Source organism: Phaseolus vulgaris, chromosome 7 (genome assembly GCF_051622355.1).
Source record: "Phaseolus vulgaris cultivar YP4 chromosome 7, ASM5162235v1, whole genome shotgun sequence".
NCBI lineage: Eukaryota > Viridiplantae > Streptophyta > Magnoliopsida > Fabales > Fabaceae > Phaseolus > Phaseolus vulgaris.
In genome coordinates, this window is record NC_143504.1 from 5447368 (window position 1) to 5469513 (window position 22146).

Below are 22146 nucleotides of genomic sequence, written 5' to 3' on the forward strand. Positions count from 1 at the left end.
TGTAGTCGGTCAGAGTTCATCTGGCCAATCGCGTTGTTCACCATCAATGAAAGAGTTTGATGTTGGGTTTCAATAATGGACACCTCTTACTTCATTAACATAAGACTTTTTCCCCTTCTTTTCCTTCCACACCTCCTTCCATCCCTTTCTGTGCCACCCAAACCTCCTTCCCCTTCATCTTCGCAGATTCAACTTCTTTCGTCACAACTTCAGATTTCCTCAACCCAGCTACATTTTGTACTGTTTATAACCCTCTCTATTTAGGCCAGCTTTCTCTTCTCTTCTATACCTCGACACATTGAAAAAAGAGTTTCATATTTTCAATATGAATTTAGTCTAACTCTCTCTCAAACCGACCCACGTTAAACACTTTACAAACCCAAATCTTCTTCCCTACCTGTTTAATTTCCATGAGATAAACACTTCTTTCAACCTAGTCCACAAAAGATCTTAATTATGTCATATTCACCATAATTGTTTGGGAAGTTAGAGAAGAAAAACATTGTGTGACTGTTTGAGGAGTGTTGGGGCCTGCGACCTTTGCCATAGAATTCGTATGCCATCCTTTTTTATCAGAAAACCCAGTTAAGTAAGATAGAGAGGAAAAATAAGATTCTACTTTGATAAGAACACGGAAGTGAAAGAAACCATCACTTTCAAAACAAACCTAATTTAAGACAAATGTTAAGGAGACATAACAATTATAAAGGAGATATTTACATCCACTTTTGCTGGCAGGTGAAGAAGGTATAGTGAGGACTCATGTAGGTGGCATTGGATAGGTGTCACTGTAAGGGAGGGAGGAATCATGCGAAAAAATGATGTGCCAGAAGCTAAGACCTTTTTATGCATAATTATCCAGTTCCTTTTGTGTTGCATAACTCTTTTGGGAGCAAGTGATGCAATTAGTGAGAAGGGACTACAAGTGGTCAAGCAAGGGAACAAATGGAGGATGCCTGCCAATCAAGAATTGCGTGGACTACCCTCCTGCCTTTCGGAATTTTCTACTGCCACAACCATAAGCTAAGCTCAGATTTCGCCGCACAAACTGTGGCGTTGGATGCCACCGCCGCACCCGAAGCTGCCCCACGCAAAGCTGGTCCACGCGACGTTGCCGCATGCGATGTTACGTCATTTTTGGCTTGTCCCTTTGTCCCGCTGCTTATGTTCACCGGAGATAGCGGAATTTCCGTGCATGAGGCCTCTTCACGGTCCAGTTTTAACGTTGATGCAAGACCGGACGTGTTTGCCACCGCAGGTGACGAAGCACTCCCCTCGGTCTGTCGCCTTGTTGTGCCTGCTTCGCCTGTTTCGGCGGTTCAAGTTGAAGGCTTGGTGGTGGCAAAAACTCCTCCAGAATGCGGAAGTGATACAACTTACTCTTTGGTGGTCCGTAGACATTTGAACGTCGTTGCAGGTCACCAGAAGAGCCTTACTGCGAGCCGTGTTGCGCTTGTCCGCTCTCAACACCATCCAACACCGCTTTCCGGTGTTGGACAAAGGGTGTTGGAGGTTGGGGAATGTAGCAGTAGCAATTCACAAGAGGTGGGGTACGCATGTCTCGACGAAACCACGAAAGTGTCTCGTAAGTCGGATGTAAGGTTAGTTTCTAATGTTATTGATATTACTGATTTTGATGCTAAAAATTACAATCATCTGGTTTGGTTAAAGAACAAGAAATTAGAAGCAGATAGAACTTGGATTGCAGGAAAGGAACTAGGGTTTTCTCGTTTTGGAAATGAGGAAGAAGTCTTGGTCAGTTTAAGAGGTTTGGAAAGAAAGGATAACGAGAAGGAGGTTCTAAGTAGGGGTGGGATAATTTAGTTAGAAGATGAAATTGATTAGTATGAATATTAGGGGTTTGGGGGGGAAGATAAAAAGGAAGTATATCAGCAATCTCATTAGAAAAGAACAAGTTGGATATATCTGTCTTCAAGAAACAAAGTGTGAAAAAATTAGTAAGGAGAGGTGTTATCAAATTTGGGGGGTCAAATGAAGTGGAGTGGATTGAGATCGGGGCAGTTAATAACGGGGGAGGGATAATCACTATGTGGAAGAAAGATTGCTTTGAAATGAAAAGGTATAGAAGCGAGAAATTTTTCTCAATCATTGAAGGAGTATGGAAGATAGGAACGCCAATAGAAATAACGGTAGTCAATGTTTACTGTGGTGGTAACTTAAGAGAAAAAGAAGTCTGTGGGATGAGATAAGTGAGGTAAGAAAGAGTCACCCTATAAAATTGTGGTGCGTAGCTGGGGACTTTAATTCCATTAGGTCTGTAGGGGAGAGAAGAGGTCAAAGCTCTAATGTCAATTATAGTAGTGAAATACGAAGTTTTAATAATTTTATTGAAGACTCTAGGCTGATTGATATTCCATTGGTGGTAAGAAGTTTACTTGGTATAAACCTAATGGGACAGTTAAAAGCAGAATAGATAGAATTCTAGTTTCCCTTGAATGGTTAAAGAAGTGGTCGAGAAGTAAAAAGTACGCGGAAGGGAGATCGGTTTCAGATCATTGTGCTCTAATTTTGAAGGACGTAAATATTGACTGGGGTCCAAAACCGTTTAGGTGTCTTGATGTATGGCAAAAAGACACTCGTTTTAAGGAGCTGGTAAGGACTAAATGGGAAAGCTATATCATTAATGGAAATGGTTTATATGTTTTGAAGGAGAAATTGAAAAGATTAAAGTTTGACATAAGGTGTTGGAAAAAAATCTGTATTTGGAGATGTTAATAAACAAAAAGAGGAGTTGGAAAATAGAATCCAAGTTCTGGATGGAAAAGATGACGAGGGGGAGTTGAGTGTGGAAGAAAGAGAAGAAAGGAAATAACTCTTAGCCAACTTAGGGCAAGTTAGAGTTAAACAAGAAGCTATCTTACAACAAAAAGCAAGGATGAGCTGGTTAAGTCAGGCCGATTTGAATACAAAGTTCTTTCACTCAAGTATTAAGTGGAGGAGGATGCAAAACGGGATTAGCGGTCTTAGGGTCGGTGACCAGTGGTGTGATGACCCGGTTGAGGTAAAAGATAGAGTGAAGGAATTCATTGTAGAAAAGATTCAGCGGGGGGAAAACACAACAGGTTAGATTGGACAATGTTCGGTTTAACGGTATCATTAGAGAGGATAACGAAGTGTTGGTTGGAACTATCTCTGAAGCTGAAGTTAAGAAGGCGGTTTGGAACTGTGATAACTCTAAAAGTCTTGTCCTGGACGGGTTTAATTTTGGATTCATAAAATTTTGTTAGGATATTATAAAAGGAGACTTCTTATGTGCGGTACAGAGTTTTGCAGAGGGAGGAAGTTGGTCAAAAGGTACTAATGCCTCATTTATTACTCTTGTCCCAAAGGTTGTAAATCCACAACTCTTGAATGACTTTAGACCGTTTTCCTTGGTGGGTGATGACTTTTTACGGCAAGTGCACTGCGTTTGTCAGAAGTAATAATTGTCCCTAAGGACGGATATCGATCACACAAGGAACAGTGAATTATCAAGTACAATAATCGCTAAATATAAAAAAACATAACAATAAAAAGAGTTTGAAGTGATGATGTTGGCGTTGATCAATAAGAAAACAAACCAAGAATTAGTTGTTTCAATTGGAAAAATAGGGATTATGTTTCATCTCTCTTACTCTCATGTATTTTGATTAGCATTTTAATATTAAGTTCTTTGATTGAAATTGATGCCCGTATAAAAATCATTTATATCGATTCCTCGCATATAAAATCCTTAAGAATGTCCCCTAACTATCGATCCCTCGCATAATTATAAGAACAACTTAGAACGAAGGTCAGACGTTTAATAGCAATTAACATTTCAAGTCTATTCCTAGCACTCAAATATGTTAAGTATTGTTGTTTAGGTCTGAACCCTAAAAATACCTCCCGATCAGATTTAAGATTCTCAATTTGTCACAGAAAATTAAAAGTAAAACAACAATACCAATAATCAATCAAGAACTGAATATTAATATATAAAATATCACCTCAATACATAAGAGTTTGAGCAGATTACTCCCAATCCCAAAGGGTAGAATTAGCCACGCATACTTCTATCACCTTCCATTCTCCCAATTGGGTTACAATTCACTCTATGGTGTTTTCCTCTCAATCTGGCACCCTGAGGTTGAGCCTCTAGCTCTCTATTTATCCTAGATTTCTAGGGTTAGGTTGTTTATTGTGTCGCGCTAATGGGCTAAATGATAAAACATAAAAAAGGCTCAATCTTTCTTTGCATCTTTTTCCATTCTGGGACCTTCTATCTTTATCTTTTTAGCTCAAATAATTCATCTTTAATCCAAATCTCCAATCTTCCTTAGAAATTTGCAATTAACACCAAATTTGGGAATAAAATACTCTTATTCAAATAAAGATCATAAAAAATGTAAAAAGGTATAAATTCATAAATTAGGGATTATTTTATATGTAAATTAGCAATAAATCCTCATAAGTGCCTATATTTTAATATGAAATATTACTGAAATTAGACACTTATCAGTGGGATGTGTGTATAAAATTGTATCTAAAATTCTCTCCTCAAGGTTGAAAAGAGTGTTAGACAAAGTCATTGACCCTAGGCAGTCTACTTTTCTGGAAGGATGGGGTTTGTTGGATAATGTGTTAGTAGCTAATGAGATCCTTGAGGAGGTAAAGAGGAAAAAGAAAGAATGTGTGGTGTTTAAGGTGGACTACGAAAAGGCTTATGACTCAGTAAGTTGGGAGTTTATTTATTATATGCTAGGAAGATTGAGATTTTGTAGAAAGTGGATCGAATGGATAAAAAACTGCTTAGAATCTTCTACGATATCGGTGTTGGTAAACGGAAGTCCAACAACTGAGTTTAAACCAATGAAGGGCTTAAGACAAGGGCCCATTAGCACCATTCCTGTTTCTTATTGTGGCTGAAGGACTAGCAGGGGTAATTAGGCAGGCAGAAGAAAGAAGGTTAGTAGAGGGTATTGAGGTCGGGGAAGGGCGAGTAAAGGTGAGTATGCTGCAATATGCAAATGATACTTTATTTTTCTGTAAAGCCTCAATTCAAAGTATTTGGACTTTAAAAGTAATTCTGAAGTGTTTTGAACTTGCCTCTCGTCTTAAGGTTAATTATTCCAAGAGTAAGGTTGGGGGAGTGGGTGTGAACTCTAATCAGACATTGGTTTTTGCCTCTATTCTTAAATGTGATATTATGAAGGGCCCATTTAGTTATTTGGGGTAACGGTTGGCGGGAATCATAAGAGGGGTGCTTTTTGGGAAGGGGTGCTCATTAAGCTACGAAGTAGGTTGAGCTCTTGGAAAGGAAAATCCCTCTCTATGGCTGGCATACTATGTCTTATTAAATCAATGCTTACTTCTTTACCATTATTTTATGTATCCTTATTTCGTATGTCGGATAATGTGGTGAAGGAAGTGAAAATGATACCAAAGAGGTTTTTGTGGGATTGGGGCTCAGAGAATAGGAAAATTGCTTGGGTAGCGTGGGATAAGGTGTGTGAGTCGAAAGACAAAGGAGGGTTAGGGGTTATTGATATTAGAAAATTTAACTTGGTCCTATTCGGGAAATGGATCTGGAGACTTAAATCTGAAAAGGGAGGTGTTTGGAAGGATATTCTAGATTCTAAGTATGGTGGGTGGAGGGGGCTAAGATCCCAAATTCAAATAAGTAGGGAATCGCTATGGTGGAGGGACATTAGAAAAAATTGGAATTTAGAGGAGTGGGATAATGAATTTGAAGACAGAGGTTGGTGGGAAATAGGGGATAGAAAAGAAATTAGGTTCTGGGAGGATAAATGGGTGGACAATGTTTCTTTAAAACATAAATTCCCTAGACTTTTCTCGTTATCTTTGGATACTGGTTATCACAAGTTGGGACTTGGAATAATAATAATTGGTTGTGGAAGTTGAGCTGGAGAAGAAATCTTTTGGTGTGGGAATCTAGTCTGGCTGATCTTTTATTGCAGGAATTGGAGAACAAGAGGTTAACAAGAGAAGGTGAAAGTACGACTGATAAATGGCTTTGGGGGATACAGGTTGGACAAATTTTTGTGTGAAGGTTGCCTATAATATTCTCTTGGGGGAGGAGTCTATAGTGGTTGGGGACCCATTTGTGGAGTTCTGGAAGTTAAAGATTTTACCATCGTCACAAGTTACGGCTTGGAGGATGTTATGTAATGTGATAGCTACTAAGGACAATCTCTTTAGACGTGGCATACTTATGGTGTGTGCTCGATGTCCCTTATGTGGTGTGGAGGAAGAGACGGTAAGGCATCTATTTTTTGAGTGTAGGGTCTCTTGGAGAATTTGGGGAATGTGTCTCAAGTGGTTGGGGTATTCTTCGGTCCTACATGGTGATGCTCAATTGCACTTTAAGATGTTTAAGCCTATAGGTGTGAAACATGTTATTGGTAGGTGTTGGGGGGGGGGGGGTATTTTGGTAGGCATAGTAAGTGAAATTTGGAACCATAGGAATTAGGAACGGGCGCGTAGACCTAGTGGAGGTTTTCTCCTTGACACAAAGGAAAACTTGGTCTTGGATCACGACAATGGAAAGTGTGGTCAATTTTTCCTACTCAGACTGGTGTTTGGAACATCAATGTTAGATGAGGTATTTTAAAGATTAATATTTGGTGTTTCTTGTGTAGTCTTATCCAGGTTTCGAAGGTATTGTGTGTTTGTGCAGATTGTCTTGGTCACCTCTATTTGGCAGGGTCGGACTGAAGTTGCTGTTCTGGACTGCGGTAAAGGAAGTGTTTTTTATGTATGCTTATCGGTTTGGTGTTGGACTCTTTATGGTGTTTGAGCTGTAGCAAACAGATATGTGGCATTTTTTGTTACTGTTGTGTCTAGATTGGGAAGCTGTTATGTGTTTTTTGCAGGTCTTCTCTGGGTTATGTACCCTCCTCGTAGGATCTGTTTGTTGATGTTAGCACTTGGTTATTTGGTACAATTCAGCCTGCTACAAAGATATGGCTTAGTTGTTGGATGTTGAGTCTTGTATTGGTTTGTCGAGTTTGACATTTGGTTATGGTACTCCAGCCTGATGGCAAAGACCTCATTAGGTGATTGGATGTATGTCCTTGTTTGAAAGTGTGACCTCTTTGGTGGGTTGATATAACTGTGCTTGCTGGGTTTCTATATCTTGTACTGGAATTTTATCTTCATCTGTAGTGCAATGTTGTTGGATCCTTAGTTGGTAGGGTGCTAGGAAACTTGTTTTTGGGGTTTTGTATAAGGGTTGAAACATCCCTGAAGTGTCTCATTTTATTTTATTTATTCTTTGCTGATAAAAAAATAAAATAAAAGAAGCTAAGCACACGGTCAACCATTGCTCTACTGCTAAAAGGGTTATGTGTAGTGTTTTACTGCATAAATTATGCAGCAAACAAGACAACTCAAATTAAAAAATTTCCTTTGCTTGTTTTTTTGTTGTCTCTGACTTGACTTTCTTGTGGAAGTTGGTTGTATAAGGATTGGGACACCATTGTCCTTCTTAATTTAATTTTATTCTTTGCTGATAAAAAAAAAAAATTTCATATAGTGTTAAATAATAATTTGTTAAATAACCAAAAAGTCAAATATGTTTACTCTCGTTTAAATAATTGAGATTCGTTCCAGCAAGGCTAAACGATTGTATAGATTTATGACAATATTTACTTTTTTATAGATAAATGTTATATTATAATAAATTTATATACATATATTATATGTTATTTATTATTTATTATTATTTTAAATCCTTCAATATTTTATCAAACCAACTCATAATTTTTTTTTTATCTGTAAGAAGCAATAAAATTAAATAGACCCACTTTAAGGATGATCCAACCTTTATACAGAGTAAGAGAGTTCAAATAGTACCTTTTCATATACATATCAACTAAAATATTAGAAATATCATGGATCAAACCTTATAAAGACATTAAATAAGTGGATAAGTATAATATATAAATGGGTAGTATATAATATATAAATGGATACAAACTTCTCTCTTTATAATTGTTATGTCTCCTTAACATCCTAATATAATACATAAGTGGGTAATATATAATATATAAATGGAGACAAACTTCTTCCATTATAATTGTTATGTCTTCTTAACACTTATGTCTCGTTCACAATGCTAAAGTTAGAATTGTTTAGAAAGTCTTATAGTACACATTTGTTTTTGTACTATTTGAAGCATTCCATAAGCCGTCACGATTCAGATGATTTATAATAATAAGAGGAAATTTATCATAGAACAATAAGGTGCATAGATAGAGTGTTAATATATCATAACATCCTTTGTTTATTCATAGAAGAAGTGAGATGGAGCTCAGTTATTATACTGTTACATGGTCGGATACAATATTCCATGCTCTCCATGAGCTCTTACACCTACATGCATTTTAGTTCATACTTATTCAGTACACAAATGCACCCTTTCTTCCCTTTTGCTGTTCCTGTTGGTGATGGTGTGCATCCACAAAGTACGATCCACTCTGTTTGTTGATCAGCTTCATAACTTCGTCACCAGACCCAGAGAACGTAAGCCCCAACACGTCTTTACCGTCCAGAGCTCTACCGATGCTGCTTATGACATTGTCCGTCTTACCTTCATATTTACAATCACAATCACGCATTACCAATTATAAATAAAAAATTCCATCAACAACCCTATATTCAAATTCATGGTCATATATAATAAATATATATACCTGCAAGGAGGTTCCTATTGTTGTTATTAGCATTGATACCGAAACCAGTGAAATTCACGTTGGAGGTAGCCTTGATGGCAACTGGATATGCTGCTGGGATTACAAATACATCGTCTTTAGAAAGCTCAGCTCTGTAGCTCTCATATTCCAAGGTTTCCTTATTTCCTTTTGGGCCAACAAGTTCAACATGTGCTTCTCCTTCATTAACCACTAGTATAACAATGGCCTTAGAATAGTAGTGTGGCACAAAAAGAGCTCCCTAAATTTGTTAACAAAAAAAACCATTATTTAATTATAGTCTCAATACTAAGATTTTCTAACCAAGACGACAGTGAATAATAGAACTCAATTGCTGAGTTTGTCTATATGGTTTTTCTTTGTATTTACCTCTTCCATCTCTATAGAACTGATTAACACATTCAAGGAGTTATCGGTCCTCTCAGTCAGGTTTCCAAATTCGTTTCCAATTGTGTTATCTTGTTTGGAAAGGGATTTCCTTGAACTAGATTTTGCATGTTTGCTCAGTTCCTTAATCTGTTCAGAATCAATGTTCACAATCACTCCCTCTTGCTGTCCCTCCTCTTCAAACAGAACCCTGTTGATCTCCTCGAATTTGCTCTATAAAAATCATGCAAACATATATAATGATATCATTCAACAAATTCAACAAGTGTGACATTTAGACAAAGTACTAGCTAAATGGCAACGCAAATATGTAGTTAGATGCTGTTTTCTTTCTTACATTGAAGGAGGCCTCTAGAATATGCTTGCTGAACTCTTGCAAGTAGGATTGTTGGGCTTCTGTGCTAGATAGGAAAAATTCCTACAGGACAAACATTTATCATCACATTTGGAGAGAAATTGCAAGTTAAAATAACAAAAAATTAGTTCGGTATTACAAAAGGCAGTACATGAATCTGAGGGTTGTTAACGGGCATGGCGAGTTGGATTATTCTGAGATCCTCTTTGGGATCAGGGTTAACCAAATAGAAAATGGTTCCTGCAGGGATTTTCTGGTGATCAGAGAATATCGGGTTATCGCTCGTAAGGAAGAAGTACTCTCTGCGATCATCAGGTTTCACCAAGACGAGTATGGCGCTCCCTGAAATTATAAAAAACTCATTACCATTATTTCTGCAAGAAGAAACAAGTGATACCAGTAGCAATTACTTACCACTACGGACAACTAGGAGTAACTCAGCATCAGCCTGCTGAGGAAGAAGGAGGGTTTCGGGTTTGGACCTGAACTCCACAAGACGGTAGTCTTCAAGATTCTGAAGTCGTTTGGATTGTTGGTCGAACCTCTGGAGGACACGAATGTGACCATATTGGTTTTTGAATAGAGTGTTCCAGGAGTTGTCAGAGTTGAAGTAGAAGGGGTTATCTTGGCTCTCTTCCTCCTCCCGGAGTGAAGTGGCAAATGAGGCAGAAAGTGATGCCAGGAAAAGAATTCCCAGCAACAGGAGTGGAACCCTTGCTCTCATCATAGTAGAGTAGTATTGAATATGAGTTGGGTTGGGGTATTATAGTAGTAGAGTAGTAGTACTCTGGATGGATGGATGATGAAAGAAGTGAGTGATATTAGAGGTATTTATAGGTATTATATAAGAGAGAAGGTGGTTGGAACATGCATGGAGATTTGGGCATGGGATGACACGCATATGCAGGTTGACGTGTGTTGAAGTGAAGAAATTGAGGTGGCGGAAGAGAATGAATATATACAGGTGGTTGTGGTGATGATGAAGAAAAAGGCAATGTGTTTGTGTGTGGGTTGAGATGGGTGAGCCATTTAAAGTGCATGTTAAGCACGTGTTGCTTTGCATGGCATTTAGACATACATGGACGCGGCGATCTTGATCAGCCAGTGACTAATTTGAGTTGGTTGTGTGATTGCGTTTTGTCTCTCTGTTTTGTCTTTTTTCTTTGTTCTTTGTCTTTTTCTTGCGCAAGCATCCATGCATGAACCAAAAGACCACAGAGTGCCATGGCAACCCACAGTAATTCTAGTTACGGACTTACATACCAAGAAAAGGTAAAAGCAATAAGAAATATATGAAAATTAGTCCACCATAAATCTTATAGTTTATGGTTTAGGGTAACACTCTAACACTCTACTACATTACTTATATTTACTTTAAACTATCTATAAAACAATTTAAACATAGTAGAATAATAAATCAATAGTCACAAATTCAACAATTAAACTTAAAATTAAAAAAGTAATATTTTAATTATATCTAATTAATTTTTTAGAAGTAATATTGAGTATTTGATATATGAAATCTTGAATATAGTAACTATTATTAAAATTACTTTAGAAGATGTGTCTCGCATGTAAAAGCAGATCTTCAGTTACTTCCGTAGTGTCAAATGGGAATTATAGAATTTTGCATAACATGACTTGCTTCAGAAATACCACAAATCATTGTTTGGTGAAATTTTCATTGTATAAAAAAAATACAATGATAATTGGATTTTTTTATTCAAAGAAAAAAATGGCTAGTTGTGTCACTGGGTGTTGCTTTAAGATCAGTCGAATAAAAAAATTATGGAGTTAAATTTTATTACTTTTGAAACAACTTATTATTATGAGATTTACGTGGTTGAAAAATATTTGATAAATATATTTTTAAAATATAAAATGGGAAATCCTTCTTAAGGTAAAGAATTTGTTTATATTGTATATTAAACATTTATATGAAGAAGAATAAGAATAAATCATTATGCTTTCTACCAACGCTAAAATTAAGTAAATTATATATTTCAATATGAAAATGTTAGACTACATTAAAGATAGACGGGACTTCATAAAATTTTATGCGGTTTGAAAATGTTTAACAAATAATAAATTTGTAGGGATATCGTGTGCGGAAGCGTGATAATTTCAACCAAAGATTATGAGAAATTAAAGTAACAAGTAAAGTGAGAATGATACCAGAATTTTTAGGTGGAAAACCCCTTTAAATAGAGGTAAAAAACCACCGGCGAGAGAGCCAAAACTTTCACTATAATGATACTGGGAGTACAATGAATTCCTCTCAGACTAATAGATAAATAGCCCTAAAACAAATCCTCTCTATATGGGTTAAACACTTACACCCAATAACAGAAATAGAGTGTATATGAGAAGAGTGAGGAAGCAAGTGTGTGTTGCTTGTTTGTAGTGTGTTACATTGCTTGAAGGAAGCCACTATATATAGTGGTTATAGGAGACAACAATAATAAATACAATTAATGGTAATTAACCTCCCATTGATGACAATTGATTGTGGCAATTAACTTCCCATTGATTGCAATTGATTGCGGCAATTAATCTCCCATTGATTGCAATTGATTGCGACAATTAATCTCCCATTGATTGCAATTGATTGTGGCAATTAACTTCCCAATTATGACAAGAAAACGGAAAGGTGAGTCATAAACCCACAAATCTCCACCTTGACTTGCCTTTGACAGGAACACTCTCTCGCCATGAAGCCTTGATTAAGTATGGATAATACCAGCTAAGTTCAGGCAATGATCGAACTTAGCCGATGGAAGTGGCTTGGTCAACATGTCTGCAGGATTTTTCGGTCGTATGAATTTTTTCAACAATTATATCTCCTGTATCAACAATGTCTTGGATAAAATGGTGTTTAATTTCAATGTGCTTGGTCCTTGAGTGATGCTTATTGTTCCTGGTCAAATGGACAACACTCTGACTATCACAAAATATAACAAGAACATCTTGTTGAAGACCAAGTTCACTTACCAAGCCTCGAAGCCATATAGCCTCTTTCATACCTTCTGTAGCAGCAATATATTCTGCTTCAGTGGTGGACAAAACCGCAATGGCTTGAAGTGAAGAATACCAACTGATAGCAGACCCACATAGTGTAAAAATGTAGGCTGAAAGTGACCTTCTCCGATCTAAATCACCACCATAGTCAGCATCAACATAGCCAACTGCTCCTCCGGGATCGGCTCTATGTTGATCAAATACCAACCCAAGATCTGGAGAACCTTTCAGATAACGAAGTATCCATTTAACGGCTTCCCAGTGTGCCTTGCCTGGATTATGCATGAACCTGCTAACAATGCTAACAGCATAAGCTAAATCAGGTCTAGTACATACCATAACATACATGAGACTTCCAATTGCATTTGAATACGGGACATGTGACATGCGTCTTTTGTCCTCGTCTGATTTTGGACACTGATCTGATGACAACTTGAAGTAGGCGGCAATTGGAGTATTAACAGCTTTGCAGTCTCGCATTCCAAATTTGTTAAGCATCTTAAGAACATACTTCTTTTGTGATAAAAAAAGTTTTCCAGCTTGACGATCTCTGTTGATCTCCATTCCCAAAATTTTCTTGGCAAGACTTAAGTCCTTCATATCAAATTCACTGCTAAGCTGAGCCTTTAACTTGTTAACTAAAAATTTATCTCTTGCAACAATCAACATTGTTGAGTCATCACTAGAGATAGCTTTAGAGTAATTCTTGGGTTCACCTTCTTCACCCATCTCTTGTGCAATAGTTAATGCATAAGCAATGTTGGCAGATTCTGCAATTAATCTTTGAGTCGGTTTTCTTGGTCTCTGTTGTGGAAGTTCTTGAGCCATAGACCACGGCTGTGGTAATCCTCGTCGTTTAGGTGGACCTTGCTCACGTGGACTCAAATGTTCATTTGTACCATCAATAGCAGTGACTTGATCATCTTGAGTACTGGAGGAATTAGGAACGTCTTCCTCATGAGCGGGTGTTTTAATCTCAAACACCACCTTCTCTCGAGCCTCTTCCTGGCCACTTGTATCAATTGAGGAAATGATAGTATCTTTTGCAGAAGAAAGCATAACATTTTCATTAAAGGTCACATTCCGACTGTGAATTATTTTGTGAAATTCTGGGTCATACAAACGATAACCTTTAACCCCTGAGCCATAACCCAAGAAAATGCACTTCTTAGCACGAGGTTCTAATTTTCCCTCGTTTACATGAGAATAAGCAGGGCAACCAAATATTTTAAGATTAGAATAATCAACAAGGTTACCTGACCAAACTTCTTCTGGAATGTTGCAATCAATTGATCTGTTAGGAGAGCGGTTTATCAGATAACATGTCGTTGAAGCCGCTTCAGCCCAAAAAGATTTGCTCAAACCAAAATGGGAGAACATGCAACGAACTCTCTCCAGGATAGTTCTATTCATTCTTTCTGCAACCCCGTTCTGTTGTGGAGTACTTGGGATGGTGAAGTGTCTGGAAATGCCTTCCTTCTTGCAGAAATTATTGAATTCATTCAAACAGAACTCAAGGCCATTGTCTGTCCTTAACCTCTTTATCTTCTTGCCAGTCTGATTCTCAATCAATAATTTGCACTCTTTAAAAGTGGAAAATGCTTCATTCTTATGTTTGAGAAAATACACCCATAGTTTTCATGAGAAATCATCAATAATTGTCATTATATAACAACATTTACCTTTGGAGGGAACTTTTGACGGACCCCAAAGATCCGAGTGAATGTAATCCAAGGTACCTTTGGTTCTGTGTATGGCTTTAGAAAAACTAACCTTTTTCTGCTTACCAAAAATGCAATGTTCACAGAAATCAACCTTTCCGGTACAGTGGTTACCAAGGTGACCCTTCTTCTTGAGGATTAGAATTCCCTTCTCACTCATGTGGCCTAATCTCATATGCCACAACTTGGTGTTATCTTTGTTGGGTGAGACAACAGCTGCAGAACCTGTAACAGTTGAACCCTGCAGCACATACAAACTATCACATTGAATTGCCTTTAGTAACACAAGAGCTCCTTTAGAAACTTTTAAAACTCCACCTTCAGCTGAGTATCTACACCCAAGAGATTCAAGGGTGCCTAAGGAAATGAGATTTCGTTTCAACTCAGGGACATATCTGACACCTGTTAAAGTTCTAACAATTCCATCATGTGTCTTGATTTTGATTGTTCCTTCACCAACAACTTTGCATTGAGCATCGTTTCCCATCAAAACAAGACTATTATAAACTGGTTCATATGTGGTAAACCAATCTCTATTGTGAGACATGTGAAAAGTACAACCAGAATCAAGAATCCATTCATTTTTAGATCTTTGTTCAGTGTTGGAACCTACAAAACAATCCCCATCAGATTCAGTTTCAACAATACTAGCTTCGGCAAATTTTTCTGGTTGTTTACCATTTCCCTTATCTTCTCTATCTTGCTTATTTTTCAATTTATAACATTCAGAGATCTCGTGTCCCTTTTTCTTGCAATAACGACAATATTTGGAGTTCTTGCCTCTAGATTTTGACCTAGATTTATACTTATTGTTCTTACCTTTCTCTTGGTTTCTCCCTCTAACTATTAATCCTTCACCAGAACTTTCAGAATGAATTTGAGTATCAAATTTTTCTTTGGCTAGTAAATTAGTCTTGACATCATCAAAGCTTAAGGTAAGATAATTACCGTATAACATAATTTCTTTGAATTGTCGATGCGAGGGTGGTAGAGGAACAATAAGTAGAACGACTTTATCCTCATCATCAATTTTAACATCCAAATTTTCCAAATCAATTATGATGGAATTAAATTCATCAAGGTGAGATTGGATGGGATTACCTTCGGACATTCGGAGTGTAAAGAGTCGCTCCTTTAACCGGAGTTTGTTTGCAAGACTTTTGGTCATGTATAGAGACTCCAATTTACCCCATATGCCTGCTGTACTTTTCTCGTTGATGACCTCACGCAACACCTCACGGGACAAGCATAACTGGATTGCAGACAATGCCTTTTCATCCATCTCATCCCACTGCTCCTCCGTCATAGTGGTTGGTCTCATCATTTTACCTGCCAGAACTTTCTTTAAACCATTCTGGGTGAGAACAGCTAGCATCTGGACTCGCCAGATAGCAAAGATGATTTTACCATCAAATTTCTCAATATCCAATTTTGACATTATTGAACAATAGATCCTGGTTGAATTATCGAAAAGCTCTGATGCCAATTTGTAGGGATATCGTGTGCGGAAGCGTGATAATTTCAACCAAAGATTATGAGAAATTAAAGTAACAAGTAAAGTGAGAATGATACCAGAACTTTTAGGTGGAAAACCCCTTTAAATAGAGGTAAAAAACCACCGGCGAGAGAGCCAAAACTTTCACTATAATGATACTGGGAGTACAATGAATTCCTCTCAGACTAATAGATAAATAGCCCTAAAACAAATCCTCTCTATATGGGTTAAACACTTACACCCAATAACAGAAATAGAGTGTATATGAGAAGAGAGAGGAAGCAAGTGTGTGTTGCTTGTTTGTAGTGTGTTACATTGCTTGAAGGAAGCCACTATATATAGTGGTTATAGGAGACAACAATAATAAATACAATTAATGGTAATTAACCTCCCATTGATGACAATTGATTGTGGCAATTAACTTCCCATTGATTGCAATTGATTGCGGCAATTAATCTCCCATTGATTGCAATTGATTGCGACAATTAATCTCCCATTGATTGCAATTGATTGTGGCAATTAACTTCCCAATTATGACAAGAAAACGAAAAGGTGAGTCATAAACCCACAAGTTCATATCGATTTTCACATTTCTTATGAATAATATGTAGCAGAAATTTGATTAAATAATATATATAAATGTAAATGGGGTTGGGTATGTAAAAACTTTATAACAACATTAAAATCATGATCTCTAATTTAGTTATTATTGCAACTAATTATTTTGGTTTCTAAAAATTGATTTCTATTTCATGATTTTCTTGTAGTGTCTTCCGATTAAAATTGATATTTTGGTTATCAAAACAGCTTTTATTCTTAACTTGGTGACTAATATATATTTAGTCTTGTTTATTTTAAGAAATTTACTTGATCATAAATAGTAATATTAAAGAAGACTTTTGTATAGAGAAATTTTTATTTTCATGCTTTATTATTTTTATTTGTAATTTTTTAGGTTTCATTCTCACTATTTATTCATGATTTCTGGATATGATTTTTAACTTATTAGTTTATGTTGTCCCATATCATATATATCATGACATTAATAAGAGAATTTCCCAAGTGAAAAAGGCATTCCCGGCTAAAGTAAACGTGGGAAAGCAACTCTACTATGAAAGGACTTATTTGGTCTAATTTAGGGTGAAGAAAAAAAAAATCTTTTATGATATTGCTAAAAGATGATTTAATGTCTCCTCTTCCTTATCACATAAGGGATAGAGATTACTTATCAGAATTATGTCACGTCGCATAAGATTGATCTTAGAAGCAATTGTATAAATCAGTACCCTCTAAGCTGTAATTTGTGTCGAAGGTAGAGTCTTTACCTTCCAAAACTCTGCAAGAAAATTCTCATTACCACCTTGCTCAGCCCCCTTTAAATGATTATAAGTTGTCTTCACCATGTAAATTGTCGAATCTTTTTTTTTTCAGCAAAGAATTAATTAAATTAAATTAAATTGTAGAATCTATATCCCCCATCCTAGGATACAAACATTCACTAGGATACAGGTCACCCGCTATTGGGTCGTTATCGGACCACCCATAATATGTTATCCTACGCACGAGCTGTCATTCTCGGCGTGAGGGGGGTGTGTTGGAAATCCCACATCGACTAGGGGGGTGCAAACCTCACCTCATGAGCCGGTTTTATGAGGTTGAGTTAGGCTTAAAGTTCACTTCTTAATATTGTATCAGAGTCATTTCGAGCCTATCCTAGCGAATGTTTATTGGGCTTATCAGGACACCCGCTATCGGACCGTTATCGGACCACCCATAATATGTTATCCCATGCACGAGCGGTCACTCTCGGCGTGAGGGGGGTGTGTTGGAGATCCCGCATCGTCTAGAGATGAGGACAATTCATTGAATATAAGTGGGTGCAAACCTCACCTCATGAGCCGGTTTTATGGGGGTGTCAGCTTTACAAAAAAAGAGAATGTCATCGGCATACTGCAACATACTCACATTTGTCCGCCTTACTCCAACCTCAACGCCTCTCAAAACCATCTTCTCTTTTGTCTGTCTAACCAACCCTTTGTGATAAGAAAGAGAAAATGTGCTAAGGGATCCCCTTGTCTTAGTCCATTTTTTGGTTTAAATTCAACAGTTGGGCTACCATTTACTAGTACCGAAATTGAAGAAGATTTGAGGCAATTATTTATCCATACAACCTAGTTATCATAGAACCTCATTCTTCTTAACATATAAAATAAAAATTCCCAACTTATCGAATCATAGGTATTCTCATAATCTACCTTAAAAATCACATACTCTTTCTTTTTCTTCTTTACTTCCTCAAGGGTCTCATTGGCTACCAACACACTGTCCAACAACCCTCTTCCTTCAAGAAAGGCAAACTGTCTAAAATCAATAACTTTATCTAATACCCTTTTCAACCTTGCGAAAAGAATTTTAGACACAATTTTATACATACATCCCACAAGGGAAATCGATCTAAATTCATTTAGATGTAGTGGATTTGTAACCTTTGGAATTAATGTTATAAAAGAGGGGTTAGTTCCTTTACCACCCTCCACAAAGCTTTGTATCGCTCTCCAAATATCCTCCTTTATAATGTCCTAGCTAAATTTTACATACTCAAAGTTAAAGTCGTCTGGCCTAGGACTTTTAGAGCTATCACAATTCCACATTGCCGCCTTAACCTCAGCTTCAGATACAGTTCCTACCAACATTTCGTTATCCTCTCTTGTGACACCCTTAAAACTAACATTATCCAATCTAACTTGTAAGTCATCCCCCCTCAACCTTTCCTAAAAAAAATCCTTCACCCTTTCTTTTACTTCCACCAGGTCTTCACACCATAGATCTCCTACCTTTATTCCATTAAGCCCATTTTGCAACCTCCTCCACTTTATCTTATTATGATAAAATTTTGTATTCAAATCACCCTGTCTTAGCCAATTCATCCTCGTTTTATGTTGCATTATCACCTCCTGCTTAACTCTAACTTTTCCCAAATCTGCTAAGAGTCGTTTTCTTTCTTCTCTAACTTCCACATTTAGAACACCCTCATCGTCTCTTTCATCCAAACAGATAATTCTCTTTTCCAAATCACCAATTTTCCGATTAAAATCTCCATATACTATTTTGTTCCAACATTTCAATTCGAATTTTAGCCTCTTCAATTTCTCCTTCACAACGTACAAATCATTCCCCTTGATGTGATAGCTTTCCCACTTTGCCCTTATGAGATCCCTAAATCCAAGATCCTTTTGCCAAACATCTAGACATCTAAACAGTTTTGGGCCCCAGTCGGTATTTATATCTTTAAGTATCAAAGCACAATGATTTGAAACTAATCTACCAACCACATACTCTTTACATCCCGGCCACCTGTCTAACCATTCAGGTTTTTTTTTATCAGCAAAAAGAATTAAATAATTAAAGGAAACACTTCAGGGGTGTTTCAACCCTTGTACAATCCTAACCATCTTGCTACTAGAACCAGAAACATAATTAACAAAACCGAGCTTATGAAGCCTAATTTACTTCATAATTATGCAGCATAAAAGCACCCTACAATACCAAGCTTCATTTACATTGAATGTAGTCTCAACCCCTTCTTCGGAAAAAATCCCTTAGTAGGACTCCCATTTACGAGTATTGACATCGACGCTAATTCCAAACAAGCTTTAATCCAGTAAATCCACTTTTCGCAAAAGTCAAGCCTTCCTAGCATATACTATATAAAATCCCACTGATAAGTGTCTAATTTCAGTAATATTTCATATTAAAATATAGGCACTTATGAGGATTTATTGCTAATTTACATATAAAATAATCCCTAATTTATGAATTTATACCTTTTTACATTTTTTATGATCTTTATTTGAATAAGAGTATTTTATTCCCAAATTTGGTGTTAATTGCAGATTTCTAAGGAAGATTGGAGATTTGGATTAAAGATGAATGATTTGAGCTAAAAAGATAAAGATAGAAGGTCCCAGAATGGAAAAGATGCAAAGAAAGATTGGGCCTTTTTTTATGTTTTATCATTTAGCCCATTAGCGCGACACAATAAACAATCTAACCCTAGAAAACTAGGATAAATAGAGGGCTAGAGGCTCAACCTTAGGGTGCCAGATTGAGAGGAAAACACCATAGAGTGAATTGTAACCCAATTGGGAGAATGGAAGGTGATAGAAGTATGCGTGGCTAATTCTACCCTTTGGGATTGGGAGTAATCTGCTCAAACTCTTATGTATTGAGGTGATATTTTATATATTAATATTCAGTTCTTGATTGATTATTGGTATTGTTGTTTTACTTTTAATTCTCCGTGACAAATTGAGAATCTTAAATCTGACCGGGAGGTATTTTTAGGATTCGGACCTAAACAACAATACTTAACATATTTGAGTGCTAGGAATAGACTTGAAATGTTAATTGCTATTAAACGTCTGAGCTTCGTTCTAAGTTGTTCTTATAAGTATGCGAGGGATCGATAGTTAGGGAACATTCTTAAGGATTTTATATGCGAGGAATCGATATAAAGGATTTTTATACGGGCATCAATTTCAATTAAAGAACTTAATATTAACATGCTAATCAAAATACATGAGAGTGAGAGAGATGAAACTTAATCCCAATTTTTCCAATTGAAGCAACTAATTCTTTGTTTGTTTTCTTATTGATCAGTGCCAACATAATCACTTCACACTCTTTTTTATTGTTCTGTTGTTATATTTAGCGAATATTGTACTCAATGATTCACTGTTCTTTGTGGGATCGATATCCGTCCTTAGGGACAATTATTACTTCTGACAAACGCGGTGCACTTGCCGTAAAAAGTCATCAAGTTTTTGGCGCCGTTGCCGGGGACAGGTTTGATTTGTTGAGTATAATTTCCTAAATATTGTGAATATACTAACTATTTTATTTTTTTTCAGTGAATAATTTTTTTTTAGTTTTTATTTTTTTTTAATTTGAATATTTTTGTAAATATTTTGTTTTTCTTTTTAGATGTGAATAATTTTGTTTTTTTGTTTTCTAGATTTTTTTTATTATTTTGTAAAGATTTTGTTTTTTTCTCTAGTTTTGAATACGTACAAAGTTTTTTTTTAATGTGAATAGGTTTGTTTTTTTTTTTTTTTAAAACTGTTATTTTTATGTTAATATTTTTTCTTTTAAGTTTTTTTTTTATTTTTTTACTTTATTTATTTTATTTGTATTTTGTTTTGTTATATTTTATTTTATTCTTCACTTTTTTGTTTTTATATTGTTTACGTAGTTTTTTTTTACTGTAATTATTTTATTTTGTTTTGATTTTTGTTTTTATTATATTTTTATTTTATTTTGATTTGGATTTTGTTTGATCATATTTTATTTTTACGTTTAGCTTAAGTTGTTTATTTAGAGTTTACGTTGTTTTTATTTATTTATTATTTATTACTATTAGTTTTTGTTTTATTTTTGTTTCATTTTTTTTAATAGTTATTTATTTTATTTTATTTTATTTTTATTTTTATTTTAGTTTTATTATTTTCTTTGATTTCATTCTTAGTTTTTATTTTACGCAAGTTGTTTTTCTATCTATATATTCTGTTTTAGTTTTCTTAGTTAGTTATTTAATTTTGTTTATTTTGTATATTTTTTGTTTTTATATATTATTCTTGTTTTTATTTATTTTATTTTTCTTTTCGTTAAAAATTATAGTTTTATTATTTTATTTATTTTTTATTTTTTATTTAAGTAAGTTTTTGTTTTTTTTGTTTTGTTTTTCATTTACTATTTATTTCTGTTTCTCTTGTTATTTTAAATTTTTTGTTTTCTTTATTTCATTTTTTTTAAAAAAGAAAAAAACTATTTACTTGTTATACTAATCTTTGCTTGAGTTGTCTTATGATATTAAGAAAACAAGTTTTTATACAATTGAGAAGACAACCCAGAAGAATAGAAGTTAAAAATAAAGAAAAAAGAAGCAAGGAGAGAAGTTAGAAAAGACTGAGAGATGATGATGACGGTACCTATCACCAGTTGAGGGAGAACATATGGTTTTAATAATGAAGTGGCTAGGAAATTCTGTCTAACCAATCACTTCTATCAAATAAGCCCAACTGGTAAACCATGGAGAATTTCAAGGGAAACCCAACATATGTTATGTATTTTGACCTGGGGACAGGTTTTATTATTTAGGGGGCAGATCCAGCAAATGAAGCAAAGACTGTAGATAAAGATCTTAACAAAAAGCTGGATGATTTCTTAAGAGAGGATTGAGCAAAAATATGGTTTTATCTTTCTAATTCTCTTTTCTTTTCAGTTATTTGAATTTTGTCTTATTTTATCTATTTTATTTTTCGGTTATTTTGTTTTCTGTTTATTTTCTTATTTGTTTAGTTTGTTTATATTGCTTATTTTGAATAAATTTCTTATTAGTTTGGTAATTTTAAGTCTTGAATTATCTTTCTTGACTAAATTTCAGTTTTAATTTGTTTG

At 35.5% G+C, this 22146-nt stretch overlaps 3 protein-coding genes across 3 annotated transcripts; 1 reads left to right on the top strand and 2 right to left on the bottom strand.

Annotated features, from left to right (window-relative positions):
* The first annotated feature begins 6010 nt into the window (after positions 1 to 6010).
* LOC137828003 (uncharacterized) lies at positions 6011 to 6920 on the top strand. The gene is made up of 4 exons (XM_068634394.1): positions 6011 to 6404; positions 6600 to 6604; positions 6707 to 6757; positions 6876 to 6920. Exons 1-4 carry the CDS (start codon positions 6011 to 6013, stop codon positions 6918 to 6920), a joined length of 495 nt encoding a protein of 164 aa, XP_068490495.1.
* Positions 6921 to 8269: 1349 nt separating this feature from the next.
* Positions 8270 to 10260, bottom strand: LOC137827795 (phaseolin, beta-type). Its single transcript, XM_068634116.2, has 6 exons — positions 9871 to 10260; positions 9608 to 9798; positions 9439 to 9519; positions 9084 to 9314; positions 8697 to 8955; positions 8270 to 8593 (listed from the first exon to the last, which is right to left on the bottom strand). The coding sequence occupies exons 1-6, from the start codon at positions 10181 to 10183 to the stop codon at positions 8403 to 8405; spliced, it is 1266 nt and encodes a 421-aa protein (XP_068490217.2). The 5' UTR covers positions 10184 to 10260; the 3' UTR covers positions 8270 to 8402.
* An 8009-nt stretch (positions 10261 to 18269) lies between these two features.
* LOC150025752 (uncharacterized) lies at positions 18270 to 19321 on the bottom strand. The gene is made up of 3 exons (XM_090304342.1): positions 19251 to 19321; positions 18525 to 19044; positions 18270 to 18407 (listed from the first exon to the last, which is right to left on the bottom strand). The coding sequence occupies exons 1-3, from the start codon at positions 19319 to 19321 to the stop codon at positions 18270 to 18272; spliced, it is 729 nt and encodes a 242-aa protein (XP_090160468.1).
* Between the last annotated feature and the right edge of the window lie 2825 nt (positions 19322 to 22146).

Excerpts from the sequence above, each read along its gene's own strand:
- LOC137827795 (XM_068634116.2), bottom strand. The coding sequence starts at position 10,183 with ATGATGAGAGCAAGGGTTCCACTCCTGTTGCTGGGAATTCTTTTCCTG. Across the intron at positions 9,799-9,870 it reads ACTCCTAGTTGTCCGTAGTG|GGAGCGCCATACTCGTCTTG; the intron begins GTAAGTAATTGC and ends TTATAATTTCAG. Across the intron at positions 8,594-8,696 it reads CAATAGGAACCTCCTTGCAG|GTAAGACGGACAATGTCATA; the intron begins GTATATATATTT and ends GTAAATATGAAG.
- LOC150025752 (XM_090304342.1), bottom strand. The coding sequence starts at position 19,321 with ATGTCAATACTCGTAAATGGGAGTCCTACTAAGGGATTTTTTCCGAAG. Across the intron at positions 19,045-19,250 it reads GGGTTGAGACTACATTCAAT|GTGGCCGGGATGTAAAGAGT; the intron begins GTAAATGAAGCT and ends ATGGTTAGACAG. Across the intron at positions 18,408-18,524 it reads ATGGGCTTAATGGAATAAAG|GGTGTCACAAGAGAGGATAA; the intron begins GTAGGAGATCTA and ends GTTAGTTTTAAG.
- LOC137828003 (XM_068634394.1), top strand. The coding sequence starts at position 6,011 with ATGGCTTTGGGGGATACAGGTTGGACAAATTTTTGTGTGAAGGTTGCC. Across the intron at positions 6,758-6,875 it reads GTAAAGGAAGTGTTTTTTAT|GTCTTCTCTGGGTTATGTAC; the intron begins GTATGCTTATCG and ends TGTTTTTTGCAG.